This window comes from Ambystoma mexicanum, chromosome 7p, assembly GCF_040938575.1.
Source record: "Ambystoma mexicanum isolate Mex_15411 chromosome 7p, UKY_AmexF1_1, whole genome shotgun sequence".
Taxonomy (NCBI): Eukaryota; Metazoa; Chordata; class Amphibia; order Caudata; family Ambystomatidae; genus Ambystoma; species Ambystoma mexicanum.
The window spans coordinates 942,786,255-942,810,814 of NC_090939.1; the positions used below are offsets into that span (position 1 = coordinate 942,786,255).

The window sequence follows — 24,560 nt, forward strand, 5'->3', positions numbered from 1 at the left end:
TCCCGCGTTCCCACAGGTTTCCCGATGAAAACGGTACCTCACATGTGTGGGTGCACATGCCTCGGTGCAAAGGGAAAAGCCTAAAACACTGGTAACCGCAAGTCTTTTCGTACAGCAGATTTTCAGGAATTTTGCTCATGCGGACAACCTACAGATTTGGGCCTAGGGTGTCGAAGCCACAATGGAAAACAGGGAACCCCATGCATTTCTGAAAAGAAGACACCCGTGGGAATCCATAGAGGTCTGACTTCTGCAAATCTCCCCATCATTTATGACAGACAATCCCTGACAAAGTCTGAAATTTTGTGGAAAAAACACAATGTTCACTTTGTCTGGGATTGTGGGTAATACATTCTGGGGCGATTCAATCAGGTCAGACCTCTGTGGATTTCCACAGGTGTCTTCTTTTCAGAAATGCATGGGGTACCCTGTTTTCCTTCGTGGCTTCGACACTCTAGGCCCAAATCTGTAGGTTGTCTCCCCAAACCTTTTGGGGGTTACCAGTGGTTTAGCCTTTACCCTTTGCACCCAGGTAGTTGCACCCAGTCATGTGAGGTACCGTTTACATCGGGACACCTGTGCCAACGCGGGATGGTAGGACATGTGGTGTTGGCGACGTGTTTCAGGGGGTAACAAGAGGGAAATGTCTGAAAATTGTTGGTTTTTTCACCACATTTCAGATTTTGCCGGGGATTGTGGGTAATACAATCTGGAGCGATTTGCGCAAATCAGACCTCTGCGGATTCCCACGGGTGTCCTCTTTTTGGAAATGCATGGGGTTCCCTGTTTTCCTTGGTGGCTTCGACACCCTAGGCCCAAATCTGTATGTTGTCCACATGAGCAAAATCTGCTCTGCCGAAAGGCTTGGGGTTACCAGTGGGTTAGCCTTTTCCCTTTGAACCCAGGTAGGTGCACCCACACATGTGAGGTACCGTTTTTGTCGGGACACCTGTGGGAACGCAGGATGGTAGGACATGTGTTGTTGGCAGCGTGTTTCAGTGGGTGGCCAGAGTGAAATGTCTGAAAATTGTGGTTTTTCCACCAAATTTCAGAGACATTTCCCTCTGCCCACCCACCGAAACCTGCCGCCAACAACAGATGTCCTATCTTCCCGCGTTCCCGCAGGTGTCCCAACGAAAACCGTACCTCACATGTGTGGATGCACCTACCACTGCGCAAAGGGAAAAGGCTAACTGATAACCCCAAGCCTTTCGGCAAAGCAGATTTTCCTCATGTGGACAACCTACAGATTTGGGCCTAGGGTGTCGAAGCCACCAAGGAAAACAGAGAACCCCATGCATTTCCGAAAAGAAGACATCCGTGGGCACCCCCCTTTCCACTAAAAACATCCATGGTGCTTTAGTGACCCCCACACCCACCCAAAACAAGTTATAATTTGTTTTATTTTTGTTTTGCCCCTTTCCTAGGGGCAGATGGGCACATGTGTGTAGCCATCTGCCCCTGGGGAGGGGGGGTAAAATGTACTGCCCCAGGCTTGGGGGGTGGCTCTGCCAATATTTGCAGTGGCCTCCCCCCCACTCTAAATGGATGGGGGCATCTCATGTACCCCTTCCTAGGGGCAGAAATATGCCCCCAGGGCAGGCTACGTAAGGTGTCCCATCCACTTAGGGTGGGGGGAGAGGGCCACCCCCCTTTCAAACACCAAAACTCCTGGTGGTCTAGTGGGCCCCCCACCCCCAACCAAAACAAGTTATAATATATATATATATTTGTTTTGCCCTTCTCTAGGGGCAGATGGGCACATATGTGTGGTCATCTGCCCCCAAGGGGGTCAAAACATACTGCCCCAGGCTTGGGAGGGGTGGCTCTGCCAATATTTGCAGTGGCCTCTCCCCCCCACCCGAAATGGATCGAGAGCATCTCATGTACCCCTTCCTAGGGGGAGAAATCTGCCCCCAGGGAGGGCTACATAAGGTGTCCCCCATCCAGTTAGGGTGGGGTGTGAGGGCCACCCCCCTTGCAAAAATCCCTGGTGGCTAATGGTTCCACCCGCACCACCCAAAACTATGTTTTTTTTTGTTTCCCCCCCTTCCCTGGGGGCAGATGATCACCCATCTGTCCCCAGGGTATTGCCCCCATGCTTTGGGGGCCAAGGGGGAGAGGGCAGTTTCCATAGTAAGCAGCCCCTCACCCCACTTTAAAAACAGATCCCTGCACGACACACCAAACACATATTCTGGGGGGGATAAATGACATTACATCCCCCCCACTTAAAATTGTGGGGGGATTTGTCCCCCCTGTCCCTCCCATGTCCTACGCCCATGTGTGATGGTAGTTAGTTGAGGGTAAACAACATGAAGGACAAAGCAGCCTTAGGAGGGCTTGTCAAAGTAGCCCAGAATAGCCCAAACAAAACACACCCAGCACATGTAATTGGGATGGGTGTGTGCGGGTAGAGAGAGTGGGAGTGTGGTGGGTGGGGGCACAGAGAGTGGGTGTGGGGTGAGTGGATGTAGAAAGGCAGTCTTAAGAGGACAAAAAAGCAGATCTGACATTGGGTAGAAAAGAAGAGCATTTAAAAAAATATATTGTAGTGATTTGACAGATTCATGGCATCCCCCATTCCCTCACTCTTCTTTAACAATAGTTTCAGCAATTTTGTGGCGCTTTGCCAAAACTAAAAAACAAGCTGAAAAAACAAAATGATCACTACTGAAGTGGAGAATGTAACATTTCTGCATACCATGTATTTGCTTTAGTAATATTTATCTAACTTGTCATGCCAATAAATGATCTTGTATCATATTATTGGATTATTGCTGCTTCGCTGGTAAGCAAGGGCCCTGCCTGTACCTTCAAACAGCCGCTTATATGAACACTAACCCCCAGTACCAATTTCGGTTGGGTGATATTGTATGTAAATATGTGCTCTGTAAAGCGCTTTGGATAACGGCGCTATATAAATAACACATCATTATCATTATTAATGGTATGTATTGGCAGTTGACCACTCTTTCCAAGTGATCTCTGCCAGGCACTTAACAGCTGCTTGCAACTTACTCTCTGGCACTTCCCTCAGTGGAACTCCTAGCACGTCCACCCTCCCTCCTCCTTTCTCTCCCACACTTGCCGGTTCTGAATTGCTCACAAGGCCTAGTAAGACGCCTCTTTCGTACACTTTATTGTTATTACATTTGTGTTTCTTTCCCATATTGCCCTGTCAGGCTTTGAAACACAATTTACTAAGAGCCTTACAAATGCACAATAAATACATAAAATAAACATTTTGAGAACTGTTAAATCCATTCTTTAAGTGAACGCTAGATGGCGGACTGGTTTCAGCCCTAATCTACAAAAGGAAAAAGGCTTCGCTTTTGAGTCATAGGTTCCAGGAGTCCAACAGCACTGCCGGAAACGATGATGTCAGCAGGCGACAGGACCACTCCCCGTTCCCGCTACTCAGGTTTCCGCTGCCCTAGGCCAATCAGTTGGAGGACGTTCACAGTAGGCATGACGTCTCCGGGCGGGGCTTGCAGCAGAATACCTCTATAAATATGAGGAGCTGAAGGCTCTTTCAGGTCCTTTTGGGCAATATTTCAGATTCCAAAGTGGATCAATTTCTGCAGCTGGATGTTTTTCGCCGGGTCAGGCTCCCAGACTGACTGAGGAGTGGATCCGCTGGGGACGCGAATGAAGAAATACCTCTTACTTCTCTTCAAATACAGGGGACTCGTGAGAAGAGGGAAAAAGAGCAAACGTCGAAAATGGCCAATTATGTCGTGCGGACGGCCGTTCCTGGAGACTGCAGTGACCTCTTAAGATTGATAAAGGTAATGACCAACAACACAAATCCAGTGGTTATACGATGTCACTCGCGTCGGCCATTTTGGAGTGACGTACTTTACATTTCAGGTAGTGCCGTTGGCTCCTTAAACGTGGCATTCTCCTTTATGTTCGCTTTAGCTCCCTTGTCAATTCGTACACGTTTTCAAAAGTAATCTTACGCCGCAGTCTGACGTCTTCGTATTTATTTACGGCTTTCGACTATCCACATTCAATATGGTCGTCAACAGTCCTTGACAGGTGCTGTCACAGTTCGCTATGTCGGGGCAGCGATTCCCTCGATATTTGGTGAATGTCATGCTAAAACCCAAACCCTCGTACGCTGTTTAAAGAACACTGACATCTCGACACCATGTTGGGCAGCATTTTTGTTGGTTTAGGGCTATTTTCTGCCGTTAATTGCTTACGTTGCCTGTAAGTCACAAACTACGGGGTGGGGGGAGGGTGATCGACCTCCATAACTCTACATAGGTCATCGTATGTGTCCTACTAGTGTTTAGACGGGGTAATTTACTTATTTGATGCCACTGTGCCTTATGCCAGGTATAAAGAAATGTTAGTCTCTTCGCATCCGCTCTTGATAGATTATAGATATGTTACATAATCTATTTCAAAAGACCTCACATGCACAATAACTTTATTTATCCAACTGTTCTTTCGTGGTTTTTACCTCCATGTCGTCCCCGAGGCTTTTTCGGTAAAGTGCCGGTGTTGCGTAATACTGTTTTATTGCACGAATGTTGTGTCGCAGGTGTCTTAACAGAAAATTAAATATGGTTGTTGAGCAATTTTAGGCCCGTGTTAACAAATATGCTTTGTTTCCCCTAGGAGCTGGCTAAATATGAAGACATGGAGGACCAAGTAGTGTTGACTGAAAAAGGTATCCAGTTGCGTGAAGTCTTGTTTTGTTTCCTGTTGCTGTCGGGCAAATAGTTTCAACTTTCAATTCGTTTCTACATTTTTTTTTCTTTTAAAGATCTTCTTGAAGATGGCTTTGGGGAGCACCCTTTCTACCACTGTCTCGTTGCAGAAGTACCTAAAGAAAATCAAACGGCTGACGGTAACCTACTTTTTTTTTGTTTTCCAGGCCTTTCTGGTAATCAGCTCGTTAACAAATGCTCGCGTTGGAGCATTTTTTGTTTGACCATAATTTACGGTTGTACAGTTTTTTGAATCCATGTTTTTTCTTTAATTTGTCCCCAATCTTCAGGTTACAGTCTCTAGCTTCGCCATGTACATGGCCCTAGCGTGTACATGGGTGGGCGGGGAGGTAACTAAAAGATCCGTTACACAATAAAGTAGATGATCATAACCTTTGAGGTAAGGCCTAAGGAAGTGCCAGTCCCAAAACTGTCCGCCTAAGTAACACGGTAGATCAGAAACCTATCCCCACGTCCTTCGTTCTTGAAATGCCAATTTTTAAGGGGTGGGTGGCGGGGGTTGTGCTACGGGCCTTTTGTGGATTCCAGGTCAGTAGTGTTTTTGTTTATGGAATGTCAGATTTGTCAGAAACATGGCCTGTTCGATTGATTGAAGAATTTAGAAACCTAATGCACAAGACCAGGTCAAGACATTGATTTCCCGACTTGAAAGCAACTATGATTTTGACTCCTTTCTGATCTGCCGTGTAAATGGGAAGTAATTTAAAGTGTCCTGTATACTCAAAGGGGTATGAGAACTGTAAAAAGTCGCATCGTACCCTGTATCCCGTTTTGCCACACAACAATTTTACTGGCTTAAAGCGTCACGAAGTGTGTAACTTTTATTGACCGAAGCTCGAAGTAAATCGTTATGCATGTCATGAAGATGTTAGTTGTGCAGCAACGTTTTTGCAAAATAAGTTCGGTTGCATGATGGGTGGGGCAAACCGAAGATGTGAACACTTCTACCAAATGTTTGAATATGCCATTTGTTCAACTGACATGTTCGGGTTGTTCTAATTCCAGGGTACACCATCGTTGGATTTGCAATGTATTACTTCACTTACGATCCATGGATTGGCAAATTGCTGTATCTTGAAGACTTCTTCGTGATGAACGAGTTGCGAGGTATGGCTTTGTCCTTGTAATCTCGTATGTATTTAAGTTTCTTGGCATTGGTTCACAGCTGCTGCTGTCTCTATCACACTTTTGGTATAGAAAGAACACAAGGGGTTTAATAGGTTTATGCAGCGATATGTTAGTGACGAGACCAGTTGCATGGTTTGATCACATTGATGGGTTTAAGCCTTTGATGCACTACAACAGTGACCTTAATTGTAGCTGTTGTGTGGCTTCTGGTGTGAAAAACGTGCAAATGTCCTAAACATAAATACAGCCTATCACAGCTTTAATTAATTTCTATGCTGCCAAGGCCAAAGGATTGTAACTACAGCCCCATCCATTCTCCATATATAATTATTGTCTGAGTCTGTCTTGCCAATTCGAGTTTCGACTGTAGGGTTTAAATGAATGGAAGCAACCCAGCCTTCCCCGGGGCAGAAAAGTATCCTCAAATATGATTGTGGCTAAAAAAACCTGATCGTCTATTTGTTGGATCATGTCTCGTGTGTGTAATCAAAAGCAATCATGTGCAGATGATGACGCAACCCTCCACTGATTACTCAGATTTCTACCTGTGGGACTCTATGCGTGTTCTGGCAGTTCAATGCGCACAGATAACTGGTGTAACTTTCCCAAATCGCTAGAACTATATCCAAGCACCCCTATTGCTCGCACCAAAGATACAGGAGCTCCTGCCAGATAGTTTAAATTTGGTATCCTGTGGAAAAGGTTATAAAGGGTGGAGTGCTGTAGTGGTAATGGCACCACCATGGGCAGCCTTGCATATCATTACCTTCCGTCCCGTACTGTCGGGTCACCCACCTCCCTTCTCTTTTTTGTCCTTGCCTGCGGGTATAATCACGTCCCAGCATGCCTCAAAATGTTCTTGGGTTGATACCTCCAATCACAAGAAATATTACACATGCAACCTGCTGGTCCCATTTTCATCCGTTACAGATTCTTCAGTTATTGCAAGATTTCAGATGAGAGCTGGAGATCCTCGCCCTTCTAGCTTCCCTCACAGGGGACTGCGTTATTTCTAGAGGTCCAGGGACACCTTGCCTAGGGTGTTTATATTTGTTTAGGCTTCGTTGCTCACTTACATAACTTTACAAGCTGTGGAAGAAGATCTTAGTTCTTTGAGGTCTTGATGTCGATTCCTCCAATTCTGAGGTTTGTGGAATAGACTTTGATTGGGAAATACCTTGAAGAATTTTCCTCAGACCTTAACCATTCTTACTACAGAGGAGGGAATTGGCTACAGTATCTCGGCCCCCCATTTTACCTTTTCCCGTTCCAAGGGAAAAGCCACCTAGGTTCAGGCAAAACTATAAAATCAACAGACTAGAGATCATGCTCCAGAACCCTGAGACTTTGCCCATTATTTATTGGTTATTTGTAATGCACACTATACAGCAGAATCCTTTCAAGGTGCATCAAGACCCGGGTGGGCGAAGGGATGAGGAAAAGGTCTAGCAGTGGAAACCTACAACCTAAGAGTATTCCTGCTGCATGGGAACTGCATCGGGCAGAACATTTTCAAGAAGTTTTGGACCCCACGAGGTGGAGATCTAGTTGTTACCAGATTCTCGAAGGCCAAAAACCTGGGGAGGGGATGCATTGGCCAGAGGGGGCCTGTGCGTTTCCGATTTTTAGTGGGAGAAAATTCCGGTGATCATGTCTTGGTAACCGGACTGTTTTCCCTCTAGGCCTGTGGTTGTGTGGATTACCCCTTTAAGATCTCTATTTTTTAAAGGCTTTACAGGCAGCCTCAATGAGGCAGTGGAAGGGATGGTTGTCATGGAGGCCATTGCTTCCACTGGAATGTGGAGGGAATCTGTTTTGCAACTTTCCCATCTAGTGCCTAGGGCATATGTCCTGTTTTTTTGGGGGGGATTCAGCTTTGTCTTCCAATGTTGTATCGAATTTTCACTTGCTACGGGAGATTGTACTTTCTAACCCCCTTCCCACGAAGTGTAATGGAGTGTACTTGATCGAAGGAGGGCAGTCCAGCCTATTTTTTTGATGTTCAGCGGTGCCTGCATAGTACAGAAAGTCGCAGTACCCATAGTTGGTCACTGACTTGAGGGAGCTGCCTCTATCATGAGTCCTCCGGCTTCAGCCCTCTGCCTATGGCTTGGGGGTCGTGGGGTGGGGGTATCAACGAGGGCACTGGATGCTGGCTCAAGGAGTGTCGGACCTTTATCTGCTGCTATCAACCGTTCATTAAGCACCATCACTTACATTTTCACAAACGGGGTTGGTGCTAAGCTAGTCCTATGTCTCAATCTGGTACATTCTTAATGTACTTGTGATGGCAACTGTGCATAGGCTCTGTGGTATGGGTGATTCTTTGAGCCCATACATACATCAGAGTTGGTGTACCTCACGTACTGCGACAAGGAAGAGGGGCATGGAGGTAATGTATTGATAAACTAATGAATCTTAATTACTCCAGTCCTCTTCCTAGTCAGTGGCTCTTGTGTGCCTGACCTGTATGGAATGGGTCGCAGGAATGAACTGAGGCAAGCTAGGAAGTAAAGGGAATTGCATCCTCCGGAGGCAAGGCACGTTCCTGAATGGCGGTGGGTGACCTTGCAGGTAATTCTGTGACAAGGAAGAGTAGGACTAGGCGAAATGAGGGAGCATCTTTTTTCAGTAGTTATGAAACTATTTGTGGCGATCGTACCACAATGTTCGCTTAAAAAACGCAAAATAAGTTTGAAGCAGTGGCAGACCTGTGTATTTTAAAACCCACAACCATAAAAATGCCTTTTAAGCATTGAGCTCTTGCCTAGTCTCTTTCCGAAGTCTTCATATTTTGTGATTGCCACCAGGGAGTGCTGTTTAAATTTCATTTTTCAAAGGGGGCTTTTCACACTTTGGTGGGGGGGGGGCTCAGCCTTCGGGTGCTTGTGAAACTCGAGCAAGCCAGTGCCCTACCTACGTTTCACCAGCAACCTGAGCCTTTCATGGGTGCTGGCTTTTTAAAAAATAATTCCTTTGCCCTGGCCCCCACAAAATCCTGCCCCCCACCCCATTAGCTGCTGTCCTAATACTTCTGTCTGGCTGCTGCTCCTCAAAACTGTGGCCCACCGTAAACATACACTCCATTTTATTTACTATGGTGGCCATCTTTTCTAGGACTGTAGATTTTCCTGTGTTGCAAGATACCAGGCTCCTGGGATAAGAATAATTTAGGGGTGGGTCTAACCTGAACCTCGGTAGGCCATGCAAAGCTATTCCCTTTTGGGGGTGGGGTGGGAGGGCTTCGCTTTGCATGGCCTAACGAGCCTCGGGGTAGACCCATCCTCCACCCCTACGTTTTAGGTGATTGGAAGTTACTGGTTGCCTACCCCCCACCGACGGGGCGATGGTTATAATTACACAACTATGGTTAAGTGGCTAGGTATCCGGGGATTTGCTACTAAATGGACACCACCATGTGCACTTTGGAGAAACTTGGAGACACTAGGCCCACCAACAGTTTTGATGCATAAAAACGACCTACCTTATGCTCCCCTTCAGTCCTGCATAAAGTAGGGAGGGCGACTTGACAAAACTCAGTGTCCCAATTCTGTGGAGCAGAAATTTTGAATATTTCTAAGTAAAAACGTATTTTAGGCACAACTTAATGGTGGGAGGAACTGATGCTGCTTAGGACTGCTTTACTTCTGTTGCAATTGCACTGCAGCTAATATCTCACCTATGGCATGTTCTTTTTAGGGTCTGGCATTGGATCAGAAATCTTCAAGAGACTGAGTCAGGTAACAAAATAAAAGTATTTGTTGAATCACTGAGTCCGATACTTGGTCATCTTTTGAAAGTACTCGCTGATCTTGCTGGGTGGTCGTCAAGCTTTTAACATCCATTCAGCTTATGTTGGGTGTACTAGAAGTGAGTGAAATTGGTTAGTGTTGGCCATGTAAATATAATTGGCCTGCTGGGATGCGCGGGGGTAAATGGCGCACAGATATAAATCACTGAAACCATGATCTAGTCACTACTCCTACAGTACTTTAACTTGCAGGATTTCATGTGCTCGGTTCTGCCGTGAATGCGCATTTTTATGGGATGTAAATATTGTATGCCTAAATATTACTTGCTTTTTTTCCTTAGTTGGCGATAAGGTATCGCTGTAGCAGCATGCACTTTTTGGTGGCAGAATGGAACGAGCCGTCTATTAAGTTTTATAAGCGACGTGGTGCTTCTGATCTCTCCAGCGAGGAAGGATGGCGTCTCTTCAAAATTGACAAGGAATACTTGAGTAAAATGGCATCCGAGGAGTGAAGTTACTGCTGTCCACTATTTTTAAAACCTGTTTATTTAGCTTTCAACTTAGTAGTGTAGTCGTTTATTTACACGGGCATTCATTTAAGCTTCACTACCAGTGACATTTTAGCTTGCCATTTTTCCTTCCGTGAAATGGGAGTTGGTACAAACCAGTCCGCACAAAAGGTTCCAAACAAAGCCAGTTTCTTGAACATTATTCTTTTTACAAAAAGATTTGAACCTGCAGTCTTCAGTTATTTAAAGCTTCATTCTTGTGAGTTTCCTGTAAATGTGTACAATGTACACACTGGTATGTCGTGTTTGTGTATACCTTTGTTTCACAAATAAACTGAAGAATTTTACCCTTGTTTCTTAATTTTATATGGTTTTATCCAATGCTACATTCGTATGTGTTGAATTGGTAGTAAAAAGCTTTGCATATAATTTAAACTGGAAATTATTTCTTCCTTCTGCAATCCACGGGGGGGTTTTACCAATTTGACCCATAGCAATCGTTTGTCTCTAATTATGAACTCGGCAAGTTTGATGTATGATGTGACGAGACCATAATCCATGTGATTTGTGTGGGCCAAAGTATTTGATGGTGGGAATTTGAAAAGTATGGTGTGTAATCTGGTGTAAATTGTCTTGTAGCCTGCTCAGTGAATGTCGATAAAGCAACTCTTGGGTTGGGGTGAAGTGCAGAACAGGCGTTGACCAGAGGTCACTCTATGCATCACGGATATGGCCCGTTCTTTAGAGCCCTTTGCCAGAGTTATTCTTGGTGTCACAAAGTGACTGACCTTCTTTCGGGGGACCCTCTTTTGATAGTACCTCTTCCGATGGATGCACAGAACACACCCTTTGTTGGACCAACTGTGGGGTCACCATTGCATTGTCCTTTATGACCTGGTTGACAGGTCTTCCTTCTCTGGGGTGGGGTTCTCAAGGCTTGCCACTTTTTACACAATGATAGTGTGGGCGTTGGCTTCTCTGGTTCTTTGAGACTAGTCCCTTGGTTGATGGAGCCTCCTGCTGACTATCCATCAGGTTTTTTCTTTTTGTGGGCTGTTGCCCCCTTGCCTGGATGAACGTGAGTGATGCTGTGAGATTGTCTTCCCTGAGTGGGTGCGACTAGTGCGTTTTTCTGACCCTCTTCGGCTGAGTGCCTGAGTAAGTAAAACGCAGCTCACAGCACATAGTTTGGTACTATAATTGCCGGGACTGGGATCCTGGGAGAAGCGGCATGAAAGAGGTGGGGGCATCACTCGCCAGCAGCCACAGGTACCTGACAACATTCTCTGCTCTCTGGCTGTAATAAGCAAAAGCTCCCAGTAGGGGGCTTTTGCTTGCTTAGTGCCGCGGGAGCAAAGTTAACATAAGCAATAAGCACAGGAGGTAAATTCAGCGGAATTTTGTGTTGGCTATTCATATTCTTTCAAAAAAACTTGACCTCCTGCTCCAACTATTTTGCTCCAATTATTGCCCTATGTTCTCTCTACATTGCTTGATCGTCTATGTCAAAGTTTCTTCCTAACGAAACACACTCTGCCGCTCGTGTTACCCACTTTCTAAACCCTCAGGCGCACTCTTCTGCTCTCATACTTGATCGATCAGCAACTTTTGATACTGTAGATCACCTCACTTCTATTTTTCCATCCCTCACACGGTCTTTCATGTACCGTCCTTGATGAATCCTCTTTAACTGCATGAATGGCGCTTGAAATGCCCTGGGCTGCCTCCACTTCTGGCACTCCCTTTTCTTCCTTTAGACAGTTTGTCTTGTATCCTCCATTAATATTCCTCATATTACACAGATGGCACATTTTTTTTCAGGCCAATGTCTGCGTACTTCTCTGCTATTTAAACTGGATTCGCACCATTTTCTTCACCTGAACCTAAAACGAAACTGAACTACTCTTTCCTGCCCCATCCCTTCTGGTGTTCCCTTCCACCTGCTTTTCTCCAATGCTCAGTACAGTCAAATATTTAATTTTGATGCTTCACTTTCCTTTTACTACTCATATATTTCCACTACTGCTCTCGCGTGCCTGTCCTTAACTATCCCCATGCTACTAAATGTCTTCTAAATCCTCTCCTGACTTCACAATTGCTCCTTCTGGTGGACGTCCTGGCATCCCATTTTAACCATTCTCCGCTCCATGTTAAAACTCAATCTTGCGTTCTCTTGCATCATGCTTCGATTTCCTCCCATCGTCACTGTGCGTCCCTACTTTCATTTGAAAACACTTAGTTTAATTTCCTTTGCACAGTCTATAAAGGCCTTCATGGTCGTGCTCCGTCCATGTCTGGTTTCAGTCGTCTGGCCCCACACGTTTTCCTGTGTTCCCAAGCCTCTCTGTGCTGCCTACCGTTTTCGTTTTCTCACGTCTCCCAAACTCAGGAATTCCTTCCCTATTTATATCCCCTCTACCTCTTCATCGGCTCTGAACTTCTTACCATAATGCGTGCCTTATGGTAACCCTTTGCCATTTTACAATGTATGCAGTCTTCATTCTTGTAATCACTTTTACCTGCATTCCCTGACATTTTCTCTAGTCGTGCATAAGTACAGCTTTATTTTATTCATGTGATGAGGAACACAGTATATCGATGAGCGTGCAGAATCCGAAATGTAACGTGCCCAATTTTCCTCTTCTCATTTGATCTGATTTGCTGACCAAAGCCTTGCACTACTTCTACATAAAGCACACTGCAATGAAACTATTCAGATACAAACTCAATAAGGAAGCAAAAAATAAAACTAAGACAACTTATTTATGCCTTAACCCATCCTAAACCTTTCATTCACTGTACTGTATTGCATAAACACCCCACTTATTAGAATCGGCCACAATCTAGGGTGTGTCTAAAACAGTAATAACTACATGTCCCGTCCTAGCTCTGAGCATCCCTGTCACGCTAACATTCAGCAGCGCCTCTTTCTGGTGTCTGATTTGGACAGTGCACACAAACGTGAGTCAATGTTTCTCTTGCTTTCCAGTACATAGACCTTCCAGTCCTTCGGTGCACCCGCAGTTAGTGTTGGCAATAATTTGTCAGTACTTGTCATAGTTTTCCCAAATAGCATCTTGCGTGGTGGATACCTGGTTGCTGATCGCTCTCAGTAGTCCATGGAGAACAAACGAAGGACAATCTTCACACTGTGCCTTTCACACCCATCTGTTTGAACTGCTCCTCCTTTGGCTCCTTTGTTTTTTCTTCTAATAAGCCATACAAATGTCAATGTGCTCCTGCCAGCCACCTTTTGCCGTGGGCCACCAGGCCATCTCTGTTGGGCACTGAAATACTATAGCTTGATCTTTCTCTGCTTTGATATGGTGTCATTTCTTCAATCTCTCCTTTTGGATTGGCCAGGAGCAGCTCACATTTCCTTTGACCCTCCTTGCTCTTCTGTAGGATAATCTTCACTGCTTCAAACTGTGGGCCCTCCGCCACAGAACTGCTCCCACGGCTCCTGGACGTGACACGCCGGGTAGAGTGGAACACAGGCGACACCCATGGAGACTGAGTCAACAACCCCAGCCAATCCCACCCAACATCTTCACTCGCCCCTTAGTTGCTACCAGGTACCACAGTGTTGTGGAATTATTGGGATATGGGCAATCGCCACACTAGATGAGTTGTGGACATTGGCTGTGGCACTGGCCATATGAGTAGGAAGGGAGGTCAGGTGGAGTTGTGAGGGAGGCTGGTAGAGGTGGGGGCCAGATGTGAAGGGGACCTTGAATGCCGGACGGGCCCAGATCAGGACAGAGGCGCAGAGGCACTCCCACACCCCATCTGGGGAGATTATGCAAGCCCAGCGCCTCAATTCAGGATAGAGATGCCAACTAACCAATTCCACTAACAATTTCCCCCTCTGCATACACCTCTCAAACTCCAAACACAACCACAAACCTAGAGCAGAACCTTCACAAAATTGCAACAACAAAACAAAAAACACACTCTCACGACTACTGCCCGCAAACCTCCTAGGCCCAGCCAACGGTCCCACTGGGCTGAGACCGCCAACAGCACATCACTGCTCCCTTTCACTTTTCCAGCTTCCTCCCACCCAGGGACCACTCCGGTGGTGATAGTGCGCGGTACAAATGTCCTTTAACTTTAACATATGCCACTCATTTTCTTCTATGGATGCCATTAGCTGTGGCTGTAAGTCATTTTCAGATGTCATGGGCTATTCTTGCTCGGATGGAATTCTCGTCTTCTTACAGCCAACACCACTGATTGGTCTCACCCCCCCCCCCCCCAAACACTATTGAGTTATGCTGCCACTGACTACTTTCTTTACATGCAGGCCTGTCAATGTCCTTCTCTGGTGCACATGCCCTGAAAGCGTTGTGTTGTGTTTTGACAATCTGACATGCATTTGCCTGACACTACCCTTTCCACTGGCATTTTGTTCACTGCCCCATCGAAGGTGCGCACTGCAATCACCCAATTTCCTGAAATCCAGTTTATTTCTTGCCCCTTTGTCCAGGCATGTCTTCTCCGCCCCACCCCCTATGCTGCCAGGACCCAGTTTTTGTCTCAGAAAGAGTGGTACTTCTAGTAGCTGCCGTCCCCACAACCATTGGCACTACCTGTACCCTACCTCTTTCTGCCTGCAGACACCGCTTTGCCAAATCTGTCACCGCATCACTTTTTCCAAAATGTTTTCCCTCCCATCTGTTGAACACAGTTGCCTCCCCCAGTACCCATGCAGCCTGTGTCTCCCCCCCCTCTTCCTCCCCTTTCTCGGAAATGGAGCCACCCCCACAGCGTTCTGGGTCATCAACCCCAGCCCCCACAGGGACTGGTGCTAGCACCTCACAATCCTGCCCCTGTGTTCTCCCTCCTCCCACTCCTTGTACTCCTTCACTGGCGCTATTTTTCTCACTCTCAGCCATGCGTCATCAGCTGCATTCAGAATGAATGGCCACCCCTGGGTGGATCTTACTTTTCCTCCACATTCCCTTCCACCCTCATCTCGTCTGGCAACAGCCGCCATATTGTGGCAGTCATGAACATTTGTGTAAGCATTACTGCAAAATCGGAGGGTCTCTGATCCTCTCTACCTTCACTCCCTTTGTGATAAATTTGTGCTCCGATTGTAGTTCAGCACCACACTTGTAGTTCAGCACCATCTCCACTGTCCCTTCCCTTTGGTACCCTTTGTAACTGCTGTTCCTGGGCAACCCCACCGCCTTCCGTTGTACCGACTGGGGGACCACATCCCAATTGTCACCATGCTAAACCTCTCCAGCACTGCCCTCAACCCCGACTTGTATAACTGATTTTCCCACGCCTCTTGCCTGGTCAGTGCACCGGCATCTGCCATATTGTAACTGTAATCTGAACATGTATCTATCCTACTGCATTTTAATTCAGTCTTCCGACTTCACACGCCTACCCTGTGCCCTTTATAGCATCGACCTTAGTCTCTCCACGACAGGTGCTCTGACTGTATGACAGGTGCCTAAGAATGTTCTGATGTGATTGTAGTCCTGTAGTTGCACTTGCACCCCTGTACTGTATCACCTGAGGCACTATCTGTTTTATTCATACTCCCTGAAGACTCAAAATTCCACTAGTCAAAGGTGCAACTGGTACAGCGAAAAACACTTTTTTCACTTACCCATTTTATTGTTGTAAATCCCAGTCATGCACATCAGGAAGCAGAGCGCCTGGGGTTCGGCACCATCTGTTACAGGCTCGACCTGCTCCCCCCGATACCATTGGTCATCCAGCTCCCTCACGCCATCTGCCTGCATTCCAGGCACTCTGCATTCGGACACAAATACACAAAACACCAGAAGTCTGGTGAAAAGCTCTGTAATACAAACGCAACAGTACATAGGTCTGCATTCTGCTCTGGCCTCCCAGCTTTGGCTCAACCTTATGTAGAATGGAGTAGCTACATCTATTCTCCACCCATTAACAGCACGTATCCTAACAGGTCATTTTGCCGAACAGGGGGGGAAGAAGGTTCATTTAGTAACTGTAGGCTGTTTCTGCGAGGCAGCATCTGGCAGCCTTGGTATTTGAGCCAGCAATATCCTCTCTGTACTTCTCAGGAGGGGCTGTTCCTGCCAGTCTGTGGCCTCACAGCGTTCCACAGTTTAGCTGTTCTGTGCTCTGCTCGGCGACATCGCTTGGCATGGATGTTCAGTTGTTAGGCCAGTTTCTTAGGCAAGTCTATTTGTATCTGATGAATCTCAAAGAAACCAAACTAAAGTGCAGAATCAGAAATGTAACAATTCACTTCCTGGGCAAACACATTTGATGACCCTTGAATTGCAAAAAGTGGTAAGATGTGCAGCAAGTTTTAAATATATAACCTCTTAGCAACAGTCACTCAGCCTTCTGAGCTACCCTGCTAGCACCCTGCTGTAGGGCATTACAATGGGTCCCTTAATGTGTTCAAAATCACTGCAATGTGAGACCCACCACTGGGGTTGGTTAAGCTATTCCTGACATACTGTGGACCGAACGGAAGACCCTTACATGTTGTGCCTTGCCCCCATGGTATGCTTTAACTCTTTCCCAATCTGCACATCGTCTCCACACGTGGCTCTGTGTGCCTTGAAATGCATTGTGTATAGGTGCATTAATAATACCCAATAAATAAAACAATAAACAAGGTAAACTTATGGCTGATGCTGGATGGTTGGGGGTGGGGAGAGAAGCTCAGGCTGTGCTGCATAGTGCCACCATGTTCACATCCATTTGAGCATCACAGGAGGTGGGATGGAGGCGGATTGTTGTAAATTGATATAGCTCTCTACTGAATGACGCTGTGTACGGCCAAGTGCTACATGTCATTTTTCTAGAATTCAACAGATGGATTCATTTTAACCAATTTTTAAACTTTAATAGTATTTTTGACACTGTGCCAAAGGAGCTGCACATTTGTGAGACTTGTTTACTGTACTAGTACATTTTGCATATTTGCAAATCATAAACACCATGATCTTCATTGTTGGCCGCAAGCACAATAACTAGGGGTGGGAAAGTTGTTTTTATATTCAAATTGCATAGTACTCTACACAAGTCTCAAGGGACATGTTGCCAGGTAACTACACACAATCCCAAAATAGGCAATCTCCAACTATACTTGCTGTTTCACACCAAAGAGCTGAAAGCAGGGTTAAAGGTGTCTGATTATTGGATACCTTCTGGGGAGGCCTATCTTTGGCCAGCAAAGGCACGTTTACAGTGCGACAGCCATTTGAATGTGAACACTGAAGCCTCCTTAGAAAATATGTGCATGCCACCAGCCCCACCTTGGACTTCTGTGGCACACATCTGACCTAGATAAAGCAATGGGGAGAGGGGGGTTAATAGCTGCAGTGTTTCACCAAACAGGTTTATTCTCCCCTGCACGAAAGAGCAAAGAAAAGCAGCCAGTGGGGATGGTCAGAACCTAAAAGACCGCTTGCACATGTATTTGGTCAAGTCATAGAGGGACCCCCAATGTGGGGGCTCTATTTCACTTGCAAGAGTTGGAAGGCCCCATTACAGAGCCTGCTCACGTCTCCCCTCAGGCTTGTGGTCTATACAGCTTTTGTTCACATGTGGGGCACCTGGTTTGTTGTGTGCATGCTGCTGGGGTGCCTGGGAGTATGCGCTCACAATGGATGAAATATTCGGGCTCAGTAATTGTTTTTCTTCTGGGTTTAGTACACAATTTTACAAATACAGGTTAAAGTATGGTACTAAGCAGTATAGAAAAACTATCAGTTATGTATGTTTTCCATTGCCTGTGCACACCACCTTTGTATGTTGCTTCAGAACAAAGTATTGCAAAAAGAAGGCCTGGTGACAAATCTATGCTAACAGTGGGTATTGAAGTATTTGGTGGCATTACTTCTGAATGCATAGGTGTTTTGTGGTGGCGTATGGAGGATGCACATTTAAAGGTTTTTCCTTTAGTTTATTTTAATAAATGGGATGATATCCTATGCTGCTGATGGCCTCCCAATCTGCCCATACTGCAATTTTGTACAATGCAAAGGGTTGGAGGTTCATTCTCTACTAAGATCCAGAGGCAAAGCTTTCTCATGTAGTTATTAATTTGGGCAGGTCACTTGTCGGCCACATCTGCACAGCTCCTTTAAACCTGCAAGACGGCTAGCTCTGTTAGGTGGTTGCTGATGATGGTACAGGGATGATTTTGTTCTCACACTATGGATAACCTGTTCAAGCCAGTCAGTTTTTCTTCTGGCCTGGTAATGTGTACTAACACTAGCACTGTGTAGTATATTAAGCACTAGAAAAACTGTATTGGTTAATAAATGTGCTGCAGAATTGAAAGCCCATATAGCAATAAAGACAAGCATACCTCAAAATGCTTGTTTGTTCAAATGTCTGAAGGGGGTTGTAAATTCACCACACGCCCCTCATGCCTACCCCACATGAACAATCCGCCCCCTGTAGACAGCTTATAAGGCACGTTCGGCCCTCTGGCAAAACTAGTTGTACACCCCTGCCCTAGATGTGATCTTCAGCTCCTCCAATCTTATCTCCACACTCCAGCTCCGCCCACTAATCTGGATGGACCAATCAGCCATCCTCTTCTTGCTATTGACTGCAATCCCTCCCAGTTTGACTAGCCCTGGACTGTCCACCAGCTACCCGCTGTGGAACAAGGTTACAGTAATCCTGAACCTGGCTGTCTCCCTGCTTATTTCCCCTCTCAATCTCTCACTCCAGGGCGGTCTCCCCTACATCAATCATTTTGACCTATGCTTCTCCAATGCCCTCAGACCGCTCACCCATCCCAGATCATCCTCCCACAGAGCAGGCCCTTCCCCTAGATGGTTCACTTCTTCCCTCAAAACACTTAACCACACCTTGGGACACAGATGGCTGGGTGATTCATCGCCCCAGAATAAATCTGCATGCGCCAGTTAGATCAAAACCTATAAGGCAGAAATCTGGAAGGGAAAACCTACTGGAACAGAATCTCTAACGCCTGTAACGCCAGCAGAGAACTCCACAAGATAATCTCTGAATTTAAAGCCCCTCCCTGCACTTCCTCCCACACTCGAGCACTATGATGCCATCTGGGACCACTTCCACAACATAGCTGTTGAAAAACAATTGGCACTAAACTAGCAGTGCTCTCCTGCTGATTGCCCACATGTGTCTGATGCTAAAATCCCTCCTACTGCCCACCCTGTCTACGCCTTCTCCCATCTCACAACCAGAATTCCTGAAGGTACTTGCTAGCAGCCGCCCTTCCAAATCCCTGGGAGATCCATTCCCCTACCCCCACCACCCCCCACCCACCTTAAAGATATTTCCTCAACCTGTGCAGCCAGCATCTCTAGATCTATCATTAACTCCTCCCTTACCTCAGGCATATTCTCAGCAGCTTTTAAGACATCAAACTCCATTAAAAAAAAACTCCCTTGACCCCCTCCTACCGGCCAGTTACAGACCTATCGCCAATAACCGTTTCATAGCTAAACTTACTGGCCGAACAGAACCAGAGACTAAGGCTGTGCCACACTTGTCATCCTTGACCTCTCAGCGGCTGGCTGTTCAAACCATCCACCACTGCACCCTCACAGACGGACTCCACTTGCTCGGCATCAGGGACATATTAAGATGGACTTCCTCCATTGTTAACAGTTCACAAATCGCCCTCATTCCTCCCTTCTCACCCCACCCTATCACAAATGTATTACCTTATCACCCTTGCTCTTCAACCTCTACCTGAGCCCCCACCCTGCTCCTATTTGCTCACATAACCTTACCTGCTACAACTACGCAAACACCCAGATCATCTTCAAGACCTCTTCCAACCCCCTTCCTGACCTCTCCTCGTAGAAATCGACCACTGGATTATGGCTAACCCTCCCTCCCACCCCCTGTGGGCTGACTAGCCCTTTTCGCTTCTCATGCTATTTTGCCCCCCTGTCAAACGGGCTGGGGTAGCAAATGTACCCTTCAAATAAAGTACTGGGCAACAAAGAGAAAGGACTCCAGCAGGACCGGAGCAAACAAAACAAACTTGTGTACATATCGAACTACATGTCAATGGAGGATAGCCGTGGGCACGGCTACCCGCCCGCACTCATCTGCAATCACACGCTATTCGAAGACACATTGCACAACACCTCTGCCACTACAATGCTCTCCCTATAACCTGACAGCACCCATACAAGCCATCTCGCTATGCGTCACTAGCAAGGGACTTGGCCACCCCCTACCGACCTTATTGGTTAAAATATGCACACGCATTCTATACTCCTGACAAATCTCCCATTCCACTGACTTAAGCCCCCCGAGGGTGTTCACCTACAGTGCTTTGAGACCATACCAATGGGAATACGCGCCATACAAATGCCATGTTACATTACATTGCAGAGTGGTCCCCAGGCCCAGTCGCCTGATTCACAGGAACCAAAGGGCACATCCATTCGCAAAAGGCTTGTCCTCACACCAGGTTGCTGTGTATCTAAAGGCCTATGATTCTATTGAGAAGGGCAGGGGCAGAGTTAGTGTAGACTGGGATAGTGCTGTACCGTTGGTTGACTTGTCCACCATCTTGTTTCTCTACTTCCTGCCCCCTTCACTTCCTCTAGCACAAAGCACTTTGGGTGCGATGTCAGAAGGGCAAAATCCATTTATTTCAAGAACAAGCATTGGAACTCGAAAGCAAACTGACTAGCTTTATTCCAATCATCTGTGGACTTACCTTTAAATGAAGGTCTTGCACCACGGTAAAAAAAAAATCATTTGGGATTTCAACCTTTCACAAACATTTTATTTGGCCTATGTTTGGGAGGGTTGATCTCTTCAAATTCCTTCACCAGGGAGGTGAAGACTGAGAGTCAAAGGCACAGGTGAGCTGTCTCCAAACCATCCGCAGGGACCATTGGGGGTCCCCTCCTACTGGAACAATATCCAGTACCTCACTGTGTTGTAGGACACCTGCAGTTGTCGACCAGCCTCCCTAGTGCTTGGGAGAACACAAACAAGGACCAAAATTACTCCTTGAATCCCTGAATCGGGACTCGCAGAGTACCAAGCCAGCTAGGAATCCTGTGTTCTCCAGTCTAACTACTTTGAACGGTGACTCAAGCCCGATTTGACTCCTTTAAACATATAAAACCCTCTGGAGTGGCCTTTGGGTCTCTACTACCTCAACCAGCTTTGCTGCATGTTCAAATAAGTTTGTGGCCACACCAACGGAACGTCACATTACCTTGTCTCGGACCAGAAGATCTTCATTGCAGTTGCAGCCTACGAACCACCAGCTCCTTCATTGCCAATGTTCAACAGTCAACCAGGCCGTCAGGGACTCCTTCGAACCTCAAACACCTGGTTGAACCTACCTGCGCATCCAGTCACCAGTATTCTTACCCCACCTGGACAGTTGAACCGACATGCACCTCAAAAAGCACTGCTTCAAACTGCAACGTATTTCTGCCTCAACCCAGCTCACACCTGCTTGCTGTCTCAAACCACACAGATGCTGCCCTCAAACTATTCAACTCGACCTGCTTGCAATGATCGAGCCACCTCCACCCTGCTTCGTACCTTGCTGAGCCAGTTACCTACCTGGCACAAATCAACTGCTCCTTGCTGGCTCTGGACTCGACTGTTGGGCCAAATGAGTCAATCTTGCTTGTATCCCTGCCTCGCTGAATGGCATACTGGAATATCAAGGTCACTGCTTCTAACCAACACTAGACCTCAACGCGAACTGCTGGAGTGTCACTCATTGATCCTAACCAGCAGATTCACTCATCTCAAACTGGTTTGACTTTGAACCAACCCAGCGACACAGTCCCACCTGCATCACTCAAGTGCAACCTTTGAACTTCTGAGCCCCATATTCGACTTGGCTCAATGCCTACTCTAGGCTTGGATCAACTACGATGCACAGTCCTCGAACTTGGTTCGGCCCGCTTGAAGCCTGCTTTGATGCTGTTGAACCGGCAAGAACCTCAAGAAGGTACTATTGACAATTAACTGCCCCCTTGTTCTAGTTTTGGAGCCGATCATTAATCAATTTTCTTTTCATCCAAGAAACATCCATTTTAAAGAACTTTGTACTTTTACTTGCCTTAAACCACTGATTCATTACCGAGTGCTGCATTGTGCTATCTTTGGTCATTCTCTGTTCTTTCCTCAAGGATGGGTTTTGTGTAGAGTTTTTCTATTTTAGTTATTTTGCAAATGGTGTGTTTTAATAAAGTAATCTTTTTTTTATTTGCATGTGGTTAAAACAGTTTAACTGTTTACAAACGCCACAAAAGAAAAATAATTACAATCATTAAAACAAAATTACAACGTGAATGAATAAAATAAAAGGTATATCATAATCACAGTTCCTCAGTAAAACAATCCATATATAGTTTAAGAAAGTATTTGTCTTTTACAAATTCCATCAAGGAAATGTACTTTTACTTCCCTATCCCATTATCCAGATTCAAATACTTTAGATAACCTACAACGGCAACCGCCACTGAAGTGGGATGGCCCTCTAATAAATGCTGCTATAAATTGCCTATATTTATAACATCAAATATATGGACATGTCTTGGAAATATAAAGTGTGCGGTGCGATCAGTGCAGTACAATAAAAAAAGAAATGCTTTAAAGTTTCTTATCTTTGCAAAATCTACAAAAAGCCATTTCTTTAACAATTTCTACCTCTGCGATATAAAATGTGCCTTGTCGGATGAATTTACAACTTAAATCTAAAAATCTCATTCCTTAAGATAACTCGGGTGAAGATTTAAATAAGGAGCAACCATTCCCATCTTTTTATGCTCATCGCTGATATTTTATTTGTATTTTTATTTTTTGTAGCGCACGCCAGGCCCAAGGGCATCCGGGCGTGAGAACTTAATAGGCAGTTACATAAATGTACAACATATATGGATATGCAACAAAGCGTAAATTTACAGTATAGTACAAAATTAAGTATGTCGGGTATAGTAAGATAGATATAGTTACAGAGGTAAGTAGTATAAATAGTCGAGCGTAAATTTACAAGAAACATAGTACTATACAGCCTATGTAGACTTGGCCAAGCTGATAGTGTCAGAAACAAAATGGTGTTAGATAGTCACATTAGGCAGTTTCATAGGAACATGATTTGGTCGGGGCAGGTAAGTCTGGGTGACAGCTGCAAACAGAAGGTTGAATCAGATTTGAGCGAGGAGCCATGATTTCGTTTTCATCTTGAAGGAATTGAATGAGGGCTGAGATCTGATAGTGGACGGAAGAGTGTTCCAGAGCTTCTTGGCCAGGACAGGGAAGCTCACTCCTCCAGCTTTTTAACATTTGAATCTCGGCAGAGATAGGCTGTGTCTGAGCAGTTCTTTGGGGTCGGGAGGAAGTGTGGCTTGTAAGGCGGTTGGAGAGATAGAGGGGCCTTGTTGGTCAAGCATTTGTGAGTAAGGGCAAGTGTTTTCAATGAAATTCTCTGTTTGACCGGGAGCCAGTGCAAGTTAGCCCTGATATCGGAGATATGTTGGTTTCTTGGAATATTCAAGGCTGCTCTAATGGCGTTATTCTGGGTGATTTGTAGTTTGTTGAGGTTAGCCTTACTAGTACCCAGATAGAGGGTACTACAGTAGTCTATCTTAGACATAAGCGTTCTAGCTAGCGTGATGCTATTAAGGGTAGTCAGGAAGGGTCTGCAGGCCGCAATAAGTCTGCAGGGATATGCCGATGCTGATCTGACGGCATTGGTTTGTCTTGTCAGGGACAGGGTGGAGTCTAGATAGATGCCCAAGGTTTTAGTATCCTTGGACACTTTAATGACATTGCCATCAATGATGAAGGACTGATAGGATTGGTCTAATTTATTAAGCCCTTGAGAGGAGCCCAAGATGAGGAGCTCTGTCTTGTCATCGTTGAGGCAGAGTTCATGTTGGGCCATCCAAGCCTGGATTACCAGATAAACTTCATTCGGTGCCTTGGTGTCCACAATGTGGTCACCTGTGATAGGGATGAGTATCTGGGTGTCATCAGCATAATTACTGTAAGAGACACCCAGATAATCAAGAACATCAAAGAGTGGTTTGGTAAACACAATGTAGAGTGTAGGTGACACACATGAGCCTTGAGGGACCCCGCAATGGATAGGGGCGGGGTCAGTGGCAGCTGATGGGGAGAAGACCCTCATGTGTCTGTTGCTGAGAAAGGAGCTGATCCACGCATTGGCTGAATCGGAGAAGTAGGTGGCAGAGCGAAGGTGCTGGCATAAGATTTTGTGATTGACCAGATCAAAGGCCGCGGATAGGTCTAGGAGTAGTAGCAGGGCTAGTTTTCCATTATCTTTTAGGACTTCAATTTGAGTTTTCAAATCTATCAGAGCAGTTTCAGTCCCATGCCTGGGACGAAAGCCGGATTGTCTTAGTCCGAGGAGTTTGTTCAATTCTAAATAATCTTGAATCTGCAGGTAGGCTG

At 45.9% G+C, this 24,560-nt stretch overlaps 1 protein-coding gene across 1 annotated transcript; it reads left to right on the forward strand.

Moving 5' to 3' along the window:
• The first annotated feature begins 3,447 nt into the window (after nucleotides 1-3,447).
• SAT1 (spermidine/spermine N1-acetyltransferase 1) lies at nucleotides 3,448-10,480 on the forward strand. The gene is made up of 6 exons (XM_069637271.1): nucleotides 3,448-3,791; nucleotides 4,633-4,684; nucleotides 4,781-4,864; nucleotides 5,751-5,852; nucleotides 9,573-9,613; nucleotides 9,966-10,480. Exons 1-6 carry the CDS (start codon nucleotides 3,726-3,728, stop codon nucleotides 10,134-10,136), a joined length of 516 nt encoding a protein of 171 aa, XP_069493372.1. The 5' UTR covers nucleotides 3,448-3,725; the 3' UTR covers nucleotides 10,137-10,480.
• Nucleotides 10,481-24,560: the final 14,080 nt, after the last annotated feature.

What these genes read in the sequence shown, in the direction of transcription:
- SAT1 (XM_069637271.1), top strand. Translation starts at nt 3,726, where the DNA reads ATGGCCAATTATGTCGTGCGGACGGCCGTTCCTGGAGACTGCAGTGAC. An exon ending in AGTAGTGTTGACTGAAAAAG is followed by an intron (nt 4,685 to 4,780) that starts GTATCCAGTTGC and finishes TTTCTTTTAAAG; the next exon opens with ATCTTCTTGAAGATGGCTTT. An exon ending in TCTTCAAGAGACTGAGTCAG is followed by an intron (nt 9,614 to 9,965) that starts GTAACAAAATAA and finishes TTTTTTCCTTAG; the next exon opens with TTGGCGATAAGGTATCGCTG.